This window comes from Cetorhinus maximus, chromosome 2 (assembly GCF_964194155.1).
Source record: "Cetorhinus maximus chromosome 2, sCetMax3.hap1.1, whole genome shotgun sequence".
In the NCBI taxonomy this organism is placed as follows: Eukaryota; Metazoa; Chordata; class Chondrichthyes; order Lamniformes; family Cetorhinidae; genus Cetorhinus; species Cetorhinus maximus.
The window spans coordinates 117,061,612-117,077,817 of NC_135880.1; the positions used below are offsets into that span (position 1 = coordinate 117,061,612).

Genomic DNA, 16,206 nt, shown 5'->3' on the forward strand with positions numbered 1-16,206 from the left:
TTTTTGGCTGACCAGCTGCTAACTATTGCTCATTTTTTTCATGTTGGTATGTCTGGTTCTATAGTATCTATGATCATGTGATCTGCTTCTGAACAGGTTCGCAGTTCTATTCAGTTCAATTCCTGAACATGTTGCTACAGTAGAGCTGGAAAATTCTGTTGCTGAATTGCATTCTGTAGTACCAGTGAGTTTCATTATTCAATGGGGTTCTAAAGTAACATTCATGCCAATGAGTTCAATTAGTGGACAGTGTACAAGAGATCTGCAAGAGCAAATGACACCTTTATTTTAATCTGAAGTCACTTTGAAACTATAAGCCATTATGGACTAAACCGATTTTACTCAGGAATGAAGAACCTGTACAAAATTGTATGCATTATAAAAATATGCTAAATCAACTTTTCAGTTACGTAGCTGACAAAATTATTTGCCTGCATATGAATGATAAATTATATTTCAATTAATGGCTTGCTATGGCAGCACTAAGTGATGACAATTTGCACACCCCTTTACATAACATTTACCACAGATAGTTTAGAGGACCAGTACTGGGATGCATTCAGATCAGTCATAACAACATATCCCAAAGGCAGGCAAGCCACAGTATCCAGCTAATTCATTCAAGTAATTATAATACTACTCATATTTCAAAAATACTTTATATCTTGGTGTCAGACATTCTGCCACAATTTGTACTGCACTGCTCCATGTAATAAAGTTTCCCTATTCTTTACACATATGTATCAGAGATTCCTGCAATTCAGTACTTAGCAAATTATTCTGGGTTCTGATGATTTGGCATTAAAACACTAGCTCTAAAACTACTTAAAATATTACTTGAGTCACATTTCACAGAGTACGTTCTTGAGTCAAGCCAATGTTTTGCCTACTGAAAACAAAATTTTGATGCAGCTCTGCTTTTAAAATCACTAAACCATGCACAATTAACATTATTATGAAACAGTGCAATATTAGTACATCATATGAGTGGAATGGGAGAAAAAATATGCCTTTATAAACCTGAGCAAGATATTTGCTTTCTTATGCTGGAGAACGAAAGCCACCCTGTTGAACAGAATTTTCTCTGGAGTTTGTTCAGACAGCTCTCAATATTATCTATGGCAACTTGCACAATTCCATATTGTACCCTCCCCCCACCCCCAGAAAAAGGTATAGTTTTTTAAAAAAAAAAGTTTGATATTCACCAAAAGAGCTGCAGAGAAAAGTCTACAAAACTGTACAGAAATTGATGTGGACTGCACTCTGGTGTGCTGGCAGGTTTGGAAATTCAAAATCCAGGCATTTTTTTTATAACAGCTGTTGCAGTACAACTAAAGGGTGATATACAGAACACTACCACATCACTGTATCACTGGTATAACTGGTCTGGTTACCTGTTCATGGTCAAATGCATTTTTTAAAATCTGTTCATATAAAATACAGGAGTATGCTGAATTGCACATTTACCACAGGCCATCATACAAAAATGCCAGTTAATGTCTTTGCTTATTTTTTAAACAGGAATTGGATAAACTGAACAAATATAAAAGTATGCAGGCAGCTAGGCTAAGATGAATGCGAATCAGGAAGGAAAGAGGCAGGGCATTCGGCAAAACTGGCATGCTGGCTAGAAACTTGTCAGCAATAGTATCATCATTCCGCTGCAACAAATACTTTGGCATCAGTGAGCCACTGGACTGAGCTACATTACATGCAGTCATCTACCATGCTGACTTTCTTAGAAGGAGCGCAATAATGTAATTGTGCTTTCAGGTTCCAGACCTTCAGGCATCCTTAAGAATAAGCTAAAATTGCAAACAAATAAGAAAGCTACAAAAAAAAACAAAAGGGGAAAAAATTGCTGCATGATTAGAGAACATGGAGAAATTCAAAAATATATGGTAATGCTTTGCTCTGGCACTTGTAGACCTTGAAGAGAAGACTATGCTAAAATTCCATTTGTATTCTTTTAAAAAAATATGAGAAGCTATGTCCATAACTTCGGCAAAGGCCAAATCCATGCAAGTCACTGAGGGGCAGGGCAGGACCACCTCAATAATGACATCTTCAGAGCAGAACACGAGACTCCAACCGAAGAACAGCCACAGAAACGAGTGATGGGTTGTTGTTAGGCCTTTCTCATCATGAAGAACTCAGAGAAACAGTCACCAAAGTTAAGAGGAGGATGAGAGGAGGAAACACATGAACTCAGAAGAATCTGTGGAAAATAAATCATACCTGATTAGGGTTTGACTCTTTAGGCAGACTAGGTGCATCGTTATGATGTTAGGGCAATAACAACTTGCACTTATATAGTGTCTATAATGTAGAAACATGTCCCAAGGCAGTTCACAAGGTGTGATCAGATGAAGTAGAGCCCGAGTCGAAGAAGAAGGAGTAACCAAAAATTTGGTTCAAGAGGTGGGTCCTGAGGAGAGTCTTAAAGGGAATTCAGGGAGGTGGTGAATTTTTATGGGAAATTTCAGTGTGAGAGAAGTTAATGCCTGAACGCATCGCCAACAGTGGTGGAGTGAAGGTCTGGAGGTTAGGATACACAAAATGCTAGAATTGCAGGAATGCAGCTGGTTGGGGTGGGCAGAGGGTTGTTTGACTAAAGGGGGTTACAGAGAAAGGGCTGGGTAAGAACATGAAGGGGTTTAAACATGAAGGTGAGAATTTTAAGTTGGAGACATTCGGTGACGAGGAACCAAGGCACATCCACAAGGTCAAATGTGATGGGTGATTTCACTTGTTGCAGATTAAGACATGGACAGCAGAATTCAAGATAAGCTGAAGTTTGGAGAGTTGGTGATCTAAACAGTCGGGCCTGAAGGCATGGATGAGATTTTTAGCAGCACTTGGATTGAAGTGGGGTAGAGGTGGGAGCTGTTATAAAGGTAGAAGTAACCCATCTTTATGATGGAGAGGATATGGAATTGGGAACTCATTTTGGGGTTGAATAAGGCACTAAATTTGAGGGAAGTGTGTTCAACATGAGATGGTGGCTAAGGAGGGGGATGGAACTGGTGGTGAGAGTACAGAACCAAAAGTGATGACTTCAGTCTCCTCAATTTAACTGGCGAAAACTGGAGCTCACCTAAGACTGTCTGACAAGGCAAAGGCAGTGAAAAGATCAAGATAGGGGGTGGGGAAAGGTCAATCAGAGCTACAATTCTTCAATGCTCCAAAAAGGCATGATTATGTATGAATGTTGACTCCAAGACTAGCAACCTCCAAAAAAGGTACAGGTTAGAATTTAAATTTGTCAGAAGAACCATAGACTAAATTTTTTTCGGCAACACCAAGTTCATTATGACGCATGGTGACCAGTTCACTATGCATCTCTCTCAATACATTCACATCATTAGTTTTCTTAAAAAGTTTTCTCTTCCCCTCTTTGTCTTCATATTGTTACCAACAAGCATCCTCTTCCGAAGAAGATTGGCAGGCTCACGGGCTATTTTATGCTCAACATTAATATTACTCTGCTATGGATGGCAATAGATAGGACTGAGTTGGGCAGGGCTAGATAAAGAGTTCCACTGCCCAAGACCTACACTTCTATCCAACTTCAGAGAAGCCAGTGGAAAGGGGAAGAGAAAAATCTGTAATCAATGACTTAGTTGGTATGAACTGCCCAATGTGATCCTCAGACATATCTATGTGCAAAGTTACAAATTAAATTCCTAATATATGCTAAATTAGTTTATCTCATCCTTGAAAAATAGTAGGAGCGTTATAATTGGTCTCAGCATTCCTCAGCTAGTGAGGAAAAAAATCAGCCAGAATTCCTCGTTCTGATCACCATCTAGTGATTTCTACTGGGAAGTTCACAGGGATTGGCATTGATCAAATATAGAATTTGACTTTATTGTGATATTTCCCTTGTTTAAATAGTCTGTCCTGTATCACTGGTGGAAAATTTATGCCCCTCCTGGAAGCTGACAGCAGGTTGGGGTGTTTAGAACAACACATAAAAATCAGGTAGGATGGCAGGTGGCACCAAGCCTCTTAAGGGCCTCCCCTCCTCCCGCAATTGCTGGTAAAATACCAGAGGCTGAGGATACCCACCCGACATGGCAAAACTGCCAAGTGCACCCTGGTGGGCTGGCTACAGGCTGGAAGGGGCTCCATCCCGTTCAGCAGTCTGTGCCCTAAGGAGGGGCTCCCAGTCAAAAAGGCAGCCCTTGCTTGAATCCCCACCCCTGGCCTCCCAATCGCTGCTCCCTCATCCTCATTGGGGTCACCCTACTTACCAACAATTCTGGCCTTCTCCAAGGTTCCTCGTTGGGGACTGACTGCAGTCCCAGCAGTGGCCACTGCTGCCAGTGACACTGTTGGGTCTGGGGAGCTGCCAGCCATCCAATCAGATGACTAGCTTTGGAGGTGGCACTTCTTCCCTCATGGGGGCAGAAACCATGACCTCAGAAATTAACTGCCTGATGATCATAAAATCTGGTTGTGGCTTCCTGGCCCAGTGGAGGCGGGCTCACCCCAGACTTTTCAGTGAGTGGGTGGGGCTACCGTCTTTACGTAAAATCCAGCCCACTAACTCGGTTCTTATTTGAAGAATGTCCACTCAAGTCACACATGAGAAGGTGAATGGTCTTTGTGCCCAATATGCATCTAATGGGTCTGTGCTTTTAGCAGAAAATTGGATAGCAAGGAAAATAATAAAAACAATTCTATAAAAAAAATTTAAAAGGATATATGTGTTCAGAATAAAATGCTCCATATCCAGCTTTGGTACAAAGCTACATAAATGTAATTATAATTACAAATTGATATACATGAAGTCAGTAGCTTAAGATCTTGTGTAGTATCTCAAATTAACTTTCAAAGATGACGGCAAATGGCGCTCTTTAGAGATTTTTCCTGGGTCTGCCACCATGTGAGCTACTGCACCAAAGTTCAGTCCCAAGCAATCCCTTGTTAAAATGTCTTAGGCTGTGCATTGCAGCTTCAATGTGACATATTTATCTCAGTTGTCCTGCTGAACGATCAAGCTCAAATTGTTTATGATGGGGAGATCTTCTCTCCTCACCAACTGTGACATCCTGTTTAGTTGAGGCACCTTATGTTCATTCTGGGAGACGAAGCCTTTGTACTTACCACAGGTTTTACTTAAATGTTATCCAGCCTTTGTGTCCACGAGCTGCATCTGAACATTAACTGGTATGGGAGGACCTGCATAACCGCCCTTGGACTGCATTTGGTTCTGAATTGAGCTCACCTACAGATAGAAACAGAAGAGGTCAGATGCAAATTGGCTAGTTTTGACAGCACTTGACCACCACATCTGCCCCCGAATGCTGTGAGAAGATGGCCATTAACAGGCTCACTGAAACTTTCACATACTTCTTACTTAGCAAGTGTTCCATTGTGAGATTGCAAGGGTGATGCTGACAATGACTGACTGCTTTTGTTCCCATCTCATGGTTACGGCTGAAATCAATGGCACAAAGGCTAGAGATTTCATTAACCTCTGCTGAAGTCCTAGAATTTACAATTGGTCATTTTCAGGCAGAAGATAAATTGAGTGCCTTGAAGCTGATGTATTCTGCAGTGTGCTGAAGGGATAATGTCTGCCTTTCATAAGATTGCTTCACATTATTTGGTGCTTAATTTACCCTTTAAAGATCGAAGGGCTTTTTGACTTCCTCACAAGTGAAAGAATAAATGGAATGCGCCTTGTGGGATAATCTGTTTACTTTAAAAGCTGTTATTGTTTATCTCTGAACATATACCACAGGAGATAACCTGCATACATCTAATTAGGTAATTAATTAACCAAGGGGGTTTTATAAATTTATGATTTTGTTATAAATAAGGCCACAAGGTGTAAGTTTTCATTTCTAATCAAGAGACTATCATTTAGAGGGGTACCTTTAGGGAAGAATACATTTTGTAGTTAAATCAGGATTTTCTTTCTCTATGGCGCCATTACATGTAAATATTTGCATTCCACAGCTGAATTATCAAACTTCTCATTGGTTATATCTGCTGAACAGTACTTTAGCTACTTGAGAAGTGCAAAAGAAGCTTTATTACAAGTGTGATGTGATTTCCCATTTTTCTATTGTTCCTGCTAACCAAGCTGTGTTTCACAAAACAGAATTGAGCCTGGCCATTATAATTGGCAGCTGTTAAAATCTGTACTAAAGGATTATTAATTTCTTCTCTGCAAAAGAGGAAAATATCCCAAATCTTAAAACTTTTCTCTTGCTACCCAGGACTTCACAGTAACTGTCATAGTCCAGAAGAGGAATATTGTTTGATTCCAACTCAATCTATCTGCGCATTAACTATGAGTGTTATAGTGATTACCAGCGGATCAGAACCATTCTGTATCCCTTTTTGCATTTAAAAAAACAGTAGTGAGAAATCTCCCTTTTGTGAAAAATCTTGGAGCCTTTTTAAGTCTCCATTTTGCACTCAGAGGATTATCAATACTTTTGCTATTAGTGAGAACCGACGTTTTATAAAGATCATTTTTCCCACTTAATGGACTCAACTGTGCCAAGCACTATTCCCTAAACAAAAGTTCAGGCAGGACAGGTGTTCCCAGGTCTCAGCTTTGGCATTCTGGAATGAGATGTTAGGAGGAGGTGTGCAGAAGCAAGCCTTGGTCAATTTTCCACGAGACTTCTACTCTGTTTTTCCTGACTGCTTCAGGTGTGATGGGGAAATCCATATCCTATCACTGCACTCTGGCACAATGCACTGTATCTCCACTTTGGATAGTTGCATAGCCTTAGTATGCCAAAGAATGTTGATAAAATGCTGCAATTTGAAAGCTCAGAAAATAAAGTGCATCACAGCCACAGTAAAGAAATATTTTACTAAAAAGCTGCAGTCTTCCTAAGGGCCACAATTTTGAATTATGTACCATCAGCAAAACTAAATTACAGTTCAGAAGTTAGTTTGGCTGTGCCCCCCGCTTCAAATTTACTGGCTGTTTTTGTAAGCTTAGGAAATGTTAAATACAAACGTGAAATCCTTGTTGAGAAAACACTCAGCTTTTCTGGATTCTAATCGAATCCAGAAAAACTATTTAATGCCAACTTACTGTAATTTTTTTCCAGAAAGGGAAGAGGGAATGGAGTCACAAATCCAATGGTGGACAGACAGCATTTTCACAAGTTATTTTTCCCACAGCCCTGAAGTAATAAAACCAACCAACATCACCTCTTTACATGTGTGTCTTGTAAAGAGCAGAGGGCACCGTGTACCACATCCCTGAGCCAGGAAAAACAAAGCAATATTTCTTGAGTGCACAGGGAATGAGATTGTATAGCTCTGTGGGTGTTCATACTTGACTCTTGAGGTCAACGTTTTGGCTCACTTTTTCAAGCATGATTAATATGAGACTATTTTCCTGATCAAAATGAATAATCAATTTGCTGGTTTTTCATTATTCAACCCTTGAGAGTTAATAACTAGTTAGGGGCCACGCAGGAATATTACAATGCACTTCAAAATATGCAAAACGCTTTGCCTGTATTTTCAAAATATCTCAGTCATGCCCTACTGGTGGTCTGACAAGTCAATCAATAAGTTCTGTCAGAAAAGGGAAGCAGGAATTTTTTTTAGTGACTTTAATTTGTACTTTGATAATATTTAAAATGCTTCAGCTACAATACTTACTACAGAGCAAATCCAAAACTTGAATGCTAGAACTGTGACTGAATTTTAGGAGATACCAAAGAAAATTAACTCTAAACAGAATCCTGACGTTGTTATCCTAATGTTAATTTTTTTGCAGACTTGTTTTAAACTTGACAGCTGATGTACTAATGTACTTCTTGATGATGATTGTATGCCTAGTGTTGATTCCATAAACGGCACATGACTATTTTAGCTGAAACATTTTTTATGGTAAAAGGTTACTGCATCTCCTTGGGGATAGCTCAAAAGTGGCATCGCCAGAGGATTGGAGCAACTGGAACAAATGCTGGCCAAACCTAATGTGAGATTGTTGCTGGCAGGGGAGGAGAGATAAATTGAAATTCTTGTACCCTTTCCCTTTTGTCCATAATCAGCGTGTTTTTTTTGAAGATGATCAGTGTGGTTCTTAGCCTCTGCAGTTTGTCATCAATTGAAAGAAACAGCAGCAGACGTTTGTGGGTTTTAATAAAGATTATTCATACATTCAACCCAAAAGTCTAAATGCTATGTCAATCACTCCCACACAGACAAGAAAGGTAGTTAAAGAAACTAGAATACTTTACAAGCTGTAAACCAAAATAATAGTTCATAGTTCACATGTTAGTCTTGTATTAGAAGAGCAGTCGTTGTGGGCCCAAAGAAGAAAGGAGCCCTTTCCCATTCTTGAATTCAAGTTCAGATGGTCCAAAATGCTGAAGTCAGGTATCAGGATTATTGCAGGATTGCATAGAAATATAGAAGCAGGAGCAGGAGTAGGCCGTTCGGCTCTTCGAGCCTGCTCTGCCATTCATTATGATCATGGCTGATCATCCAACTCAATAGCCTGCTCCTGCTTTCTCTCCATATCCTTTGATGCCTTTTGCCCCAAGAGCTATATCTAACTCCTTCTTGAAAACATACAATGTTTGGCCTCAACTACTTTGTGGTAGTGAATTCCACAGGCTCACTACTCTCTAGGTGAAGAAATTTTTCCTCATCTCAGTCCTAAATGGTCCACCCCGTATCCTCAGACTGTGACCCCTGGTTCTGGACTCCCCCACCGTCAGGAACATCCTTCCTGTATCTACCCTGTCTAATCCTGTTAGAATTTTATAGGTTTCTATGAGATCCCCCCTCGTTCTTCTGAACTCCAGCAAATATAATCCTAACCAACTCAATCTCTCCTCATATGTCAGTCCCACCATCCCAGGAATCAGTCTGGTAAATCTTCACTGCAATCCCTCTATAGCAAGAACATCCTTCTTCAGATAAGGAGACCAAAACTACACACAATATTCCAGGTGTGGTCTCACCAAGGCCCTGTATAATTGCAGCAAGACATCCCTGCTTCTGTACTTGAATCCTCTCGCTATGAAGGCCAACATATCATTTGCCTTCTTTACCGCCTGCTGCACCTGCATGCTTACCTTCAGTGGCTGGTATACGAGGACACCCAGGTCTCGTTGCACATTCCCCTCTCTCAATTTATAGCCATTCAGACAATAATCTGCCTTCCTGTTTTTGCTACCAAAGTGGATAACCTCACATTTATCCACATTATACTGCATCTGCCACGCATTTGCCCATTCACTCAGCTTGTCCAAATCACACTGAAGCATCTCGGCATCCTCCTCACAGGTCACCCTCCCATCCAGCTTTGTGTCATCTGCAAATCTGGAGATATTCCATTTAGTTTCCTCATCTAAATCATTAATATATATTGTGAATAGCTGGGGTCCCAGCACCGATCCCTGCGGTACCCCACTAGTCACTGCCTGCCATTTGGAAAAAGACCCGTTTATTCCTACTCTTTGTTTCCGTCTGCCTGTTTGTTTCCCTTTCGTAAATCCATGCTGACTCTGCCCGATTCTGCCACTACTTTCCAAGTGCTCAGCTATTAAGTCTTTTATAATGGGCTCTAGAATTTTCTGCAGTACCGACGTCAGGCTGACTGGTCTATAATTCCCTGTTTTCTCTCTACCTCCCTTTTTAAATAGTGGGGTTACATTAACTACCCTCCAATCTGTAGGAACTGTTCCAGAGTCGATAGAATCTCGGAAGATGACACCAATGCATCCGCTATTTCTAGGGCCACTTCCTTAAGTACTCTGGGATGTAGATTATCAGGCCCTGGGGATTTGTCGGCCTTCAATCCCATCAATTTCCCCAATGTCATTCCCTTACTAATACTGATTTCTTTCAGTTCCTTCCTCTCACTAAACCCTGTGTTCCCCAACATTTCTGGTATGTTACTAGTGTCCTCCTTTGTGAAGACAGAACCAAAGTGTGTATTTAGTTGGACAGCCATTCCTTTGTTCCCCATTATAAATTCCCCTGTTTCTGACTGTAAGGGACCTACATTTGTCTTCACCAATCTTTTTCTCTTCACATACCTACAGAAACTGTTACAGTCAGTTTTTGATGTTCCCTGCAAGCTTACTCTTGTACTCTATTTTCCCCTTCTTAATCAATCCCTTGGTCCTCCTTTGCTGAATTCTAAACTGCTCCCAATCCTCAGGTCTGTTGTTTTTTCTGGCCAATTTGTATGCCTCTTCCTTACATCAAATACTATCTCTAACTTCCCTTGTAAGCCATGGTTTGGCCACCTTTCCTGTTTTACTTTTGCGCCAGACAGGAATAAACAATTGTTGCAGTTCACCCATGCGCTCTTTGAATGTTTGCCATTGCCAATCCACCGTCATCCCATTAAGTAATGTTTCCCAATCCATCATAACCAACTCGCACCTCATACCACCGTAGTTTCCTTTATTAAGATTCAGGACCCTAGTCTCAGAATCAACTACGTCACTCTCCATCTTGAAGAAGAATTTTATCATATTACGGTTGCTCATCCCCAAGGGGCCTTGCACAACTAGATTGCCAATTATTCCTTTCTCATTACACAATGCCCAGTCTAGGATGGCCTATTCTCTAGTTGGTTCCTCAATGTATTGGTCCAGAAAACCATCCCATATACACTCCAGGAATTCCTCCTCTACGGTATTGTTACTAATTAGATTTGCCTAATCTATATGCAGGTTAAAGTCACCCATAATTACAGATGTTCCTTTATTGCATGCGTCTCTAATTCCCTGTTTAATGCCATTCCCAACATCACCAATACAGTTTGGGGGTCTATATACAACCCCCTACTAATGTTTTTTGCCCGTTAGAGTTTCTCAGCTCTACCCACACAGATTCCATATCGTCAGAGCTAATATCTTTCCTCACTATTGCGTCAATTTCCTCTTTAACCAGCAATGCAACTCCACCGCCTTTTCCTTTTTGTCTGTCCTTCCTAAATACTGAATATCCCTGGGTATTCAGTTCCCATCCCTGGTCACCCTGCAGCCATGTCTCCGTAATCCCGACTATATCATACCTGTTTACATCTATTTGCGCGGTTAATTCGTCCACTTTATTGTGAATGCTCCTCGCATTAAGGCACAAAGCCTTAAGGCTTGTCTTTTTAACATTACTTGTCCTGTTACCACTATTTTTCACTGAGGCCCTGTTTGATTCTTGTCCTTGATTTCTCTGCCTATCACTTTTCTTATTCCCCTTTCTGTCTTTTGTTCTTGTCCTTGATTCCCCCTCCTCTAACTCCTCGCATAGGTTCCCATCCCCCTGCCATTTTAGTTAAACCCTCCCCAACCACTCTAGCAAATATTCCCTCTAGGACATCAGTCCTGGTCCTGCCCAGGTGTAACCCGTCCAGTTTTTACTGGTCCCACCTCCCCCAGAACCGGTCCCAGTGTCCTAGGAATCTGAAACCCTCCCCCTCACACCATCTCTTCAGCCATGTATTCATTTGATATATCCTGCTATTTCTACTCTGACTAGCACGTGGCACTGGTAGTAATCCTGAGATCACTACCTTTGAGGTCCTATTTTTCAAGTTACTTCCTCACTCCCTATATTCTGCTTTTAGGACCTCATCCCTTTTTTTACTTATGTCGTTTGTACCAATGTGTACCACGACCACTGGCTGTTCACCCTCCCCTTTCAGAAGGTCCTGTGGCCGTTCTGGGACATCCTTGACCTTAGCACCAGGGAGGCAACATACCATCCTGGAGTATCGTTTGCGGCCACAGAAACGCCTATCTATTCCCCTTACAATTAAAGCCCCAATAACTATTGCATTCCCACACTTTTTACTCCTCCCTGTGCAGCAGACCCAACTGTGGTGCAATGAATTTGGCTGTTGTTGCTTTCCCGAGAGGCCATTCTCCTCAACAATATATAAAGCGGTACATCTGTTTTGTAGGGGAATGGCCACAGGAGATTCCTGCACTGCCTGCCTAGTCCTCTTGCTCTGCCTGGTCCTCTTGCTCTGCCTGGTGGTCACCCATTCCCTTCCTGCCTGTGGACGCAGCCTGCATGTGACCACCTCTCTATACGTGATATCCACGATACTCTCTGCCTCGCAGATGCTCCACAGTGTCTCCAGCCGCCACTCCAGAAACCTGGGCTTCCAGGAGCTGCAGCTGGAGACACTTCCTGCACACATGCTGGCCCTGGGCACTGGAAATGTTCCCAGCCTCCCACATAGAGCAGGAGGCGCACACCAAGGCTTTGCGCTCTCCTGCCATGACTTACCCCTTTAAACTAAATTAAATCTTTTGGAACATACTTAATGTCAAATAATATCAATCACTCTAGTGCCCTTCTTCCCTGCTCCTTATTGTTACAGAATATAGCCCTTACAAATGATGAACCACAAAATTAGACCTTAAAAACTATAAGCGATAAAAGTAGTAAATATTTACTCGACTGTGCTCACGGTACTCAAAGGATCACCTCGTTCCATCCTCACCGAACTCCCTCAGTCACCAAACTTCAACTTAAGCACTCTACTGCAGCCGAAAGCAGCACTCCAGTGCAGACAAAGTCAGCACTGTAAGGTGGCCTGTTTTTATACTCTCTGAATCTAGCCTCTGAAAACCTGTTTAAGCCAGTTATCTAATTAACTAGTTGTAGCTGCAAGCAGAGCCTGTACAACCCCTGTTTTAAAGTTGGCCTAAAGCTCACCTTCTTCCAACCCAAACAGCAACATTTAGTTAATTACTAAATTAAAGAAACACTAGACTTTTGATAGAAATTAACCCTTAATTTCCCTCAGTCACCAAATTCTAACTTAAGCACTCTACTGCAGCCCAAAGCAGCACTCCAGTGCAGACAAAGGAAAAGATTGCCTTGAAAGGATGAACATGCAACAGCAGGTCACAAAGCTGGGCACTTGTGGTTTTCATATCAGGAAGTCCGATCTCTTTTCAGATGAACTTGGAGTTTTAGAATCAGACTGGGAGACTTGTTTTCGACGTATAGCTTCCATATTCTTAAATGCAAAGATGGCACAGCTTTTTGCTGCAGCTGCTGTCTCATTCATTGTTTTCTGCAGACTGCCCAGGTCTTTCTAGGTCTTAAGATAAAAACTCGTTATTTCCTGCCAGTTTTGATCACATGACCAATACTGGTATTATCCACTTAGCTGAAAGCCATTGCTATACAATGGAGATGATGGATGGGTTCTTCACACTTACTCAGGATGAACTGGTTTCTGTTAGGGTTCCAATTCGGAGACATGGAGTCTGGACTTGTGTTTTGGGTAAATACCCAAACAATAGCAAGTGTGAATTCCACAGATAGTATTCATCTTGATATGTCCATGTCCCCCACCCAGGATGATGCAATTAGGAACATTCCTGAAACTTCAGATAGTCTGTGTTGAAGTTGCAAAGGTTGCCTGATGAACTATTAAGATGGCGGCCAAGAGTGAGTGTCCATTTTAAAGAAAAGACAGTTCCAGAAACTTCTATACAGGCACAGGTTCAAAATTTAAGGTTATGAATATGACATGCCTTTACTGGACGTAACAAAGATAAAGATATCATAAAGATTTCATTATTTGGCTGATACACATAATGAAGTAGTTTATCGAGCGCATCATGTATTGCCATTTACGATTCCCAAAGGGATTTCAATGTAGGATGATCAGTATTTTAGTTCCTCATATTTATACATAACATCATTTACAGGAGAAGCAAGCAGTGTTTAATATAAAGCATACCAGTACTAAAAGCAGCCTGAAAAGAGGAAGCATAACTATTATCATGGCAAACAGGATTCAACCGGCAGTTGTAATACCAAAAAAAAAATTGATTTGAGCTCTTTATTTAATAAAAGCCAATTAATGAATATCATAGTTCTCAGCTAACTTGAAGCAAAGAAATTCTAAATTCACCTGTAGCACATTCTACTTCCAACACGAGTCAAATTGGTGACAATGAGTCCTACAGCAATCAGGTTGATACCAATTTTCAGGGGTAATATAATTTATACTGAACAGTAGTCCCTCACATCTAGTGTCCGTATGAAACAATTTCACATTCCACTGGTACAAGACAAGACAATCAGCATAACTGTAGCTTAGATCTGCTGTAGTCGCATCAATTTGTTAATCTAGTAGTGCATGACCACCTGAAGAAGTTATTCTCTGTAGCATTTGGCTTTGTACTGGATGCAAAAATAGATCACTAACTGCCCTTAAACCTGAATTAAAAATCATGAGGCAGTCATATGAACAACTTTTAATTTGAGGATATAATTTTTTTCAGAAAAGAGTTGACTATTCAGGAAAGAGCTGTGGGGATTGTTTGCTCTTTACGTGCGCTTTGTATTTATTTATATATATGCACAGAACTGCCCTTTATTAGAAGTCAATTCTGTGCTATCTGTTCCTCCAATGCCAAACCAGTACAGTTAATTCAATAGTTTATCATACTATTTATAAAAAAGTTTTTTTTTAAAATAAAGGATTCTTTTTCTCCCTTCCCCTTTACCTTTTAAACGGTGCCCTTCAGGGACTGATGGCATTAATCCCTGTTTGTATCAGTTATAGCTGGGTGGATTGCTCACAGCCTTTATTAACTTTAGGAATTAAATGAGCACTGCAACACACAATGCTGATCTACATCCCTTTGCAATTACCAATATAGATATTGGCCAAATGCAGCCTTAGCTCTGGCTGTTGAGTCACATTTCAGCCTTTTTAATTGTAGCCGACAGTAGCCACTGACTGAGACATAACTCATAACCAGCTGCCATCAGAAACAAATACAAAGGGTTTTAAGATAACTGTTCAGCCTGAAGTAAAACCACAAAATGAAGCCTGGCCACTGTTTTCATATCCTGTTATTTGAAATGTATGTCGAGAAGCTTTATACTTATCAGGGAGACAGAGAAGGGGTAAATTTTGCTTTGATTTTTGGTTTTTTCAGGAGTGTGTCTTCATTTTTTTTCATTTGTGTAATACTGGAAATAGGACTCCATTGAGCACTGGTCTTGTTTGATTCAGACTAAAACCCATCCATCTTTGTTCTAATGGTAAAAGGCTAAATTTGTTGACGCCTTAACTCTAGGTGGGGGTGGGTGGTGTAATTCTCACACCAGATCCACAGAAGTATCGTACTGGCTGAACCAAAATGGGAAACTCAGCAGTTGGCGGATTGGGGCAATGAAGCCCTATAATTCAGTGTTAAAGCTGGTTTAGGAAAGCTTTGCATACACTGCCTGTGGACAGGAGGCTGGGATATAGACAGTGTCTGTAACTGGAGTGTGGAATAAGTGAGCAGTCCCTCCCTCACTGTCACTGCAAAACTCTTCATTAGGTTGGTTCCCATCAGTGTTACAGGGGAATGGGTGAGGGGCTCATGTGTGAGAGCAGGGGCGTTATTTTATATCTACAGCCATGAACTCAGCAGCACCATTTGAGCTTCACATCTAGTGTTCAGGTACTGTCAAAGAGGGAGCAGCAGCTTACAGGCACCTTCTAATAATGTTGTCATTGTCTTTGCACATGCGCATTGAAGATTTTCAATTGGTGTCAGACGTTAGTGAATATAAAATTCAATCTCCATATATTCTATTTATGTCAAACCTGATAATAATTCAAATCATTTTCCAAATCAGGTGTCACAGACAGAATGTATGTGCTTTCTTATTTCCTGTAATCAATATGTTTTGTATGGAAAGAGGTGTCTTTCCTTCCCCTTGGAGTGTGTATTCCAATTAAATAGTTCAGCAGCAAGCCTGCGTGAGTTTAAAAGAAAAAGCATTATTTATTCTCACACACTTACACCGAATTATCGCTACCATACACACTCCATCTCATGCACGATTGGATACAAATAAAGATAGTGCACTTCTACAGATTAAAGTTAATTGAGTTTCTGATTTATGATTTCTGGTCTCCCATGTTGCTTCTTGATTGGATTCAATGATTTAAAGTTGAAGTGAGGGTCTTGTAAAGTGAAAGGTTCACAGGTTGCAAGGTTTCTTGCAGTCGAATATCTAGGAGCTTGACTCTGGTGAACTTTGAAACTAGAACAGGTTAAGCACTTTGGCTGCTTGATGACTTGCAGTTAATTTCAGAGTCTGGTTCATAGGCTGGCTGATGACTGATGGTTCTGCGGGGTCCTGTGGTAATAAGGGTGCAACCTCTGAAATCAGCTTTGATCACATGACTGCTGGGTTACACATCCGAGGCCCATCCAGACT

The 16,206-nt window shown here is 40.9% G+C and overlaps 1 protein-coding gene across 7 annotated transcripts in view; it reads right to left on the reverse strand.

Moving 5' to 3' along the window:
- Positions 1 to 263: 263 nt before the first annotated feature.
- Positions 264 to 16,206, reverse strand: part of cdc42se2 (CDC42 small effector 2) — a 217,425-nt gene continuing 201,482 nt past the window's right edge. For all 7 annotated transcript variants that reach the window (XR_013580300.1, XM_078568850.1, XM_078568859.1 and 4 more), the window contains 2 exons: positions 5,113 to 5,233; positions 264 to 2,218 (listed from right to left, as the gene is read on the reverse strand). Coding sequence is in view for 6 of the 7 variants with exons in the window: in XM_078568850.1 (XP_078424976.1) it covers positions 5,132 to 5,233 (102 nt within the window). In the remaining variant the exon portion in view is untranslated. The remainder of the gene's footprint in view (positions 2,219 to 5,112; positions 5,234 to 16,206) is intronic.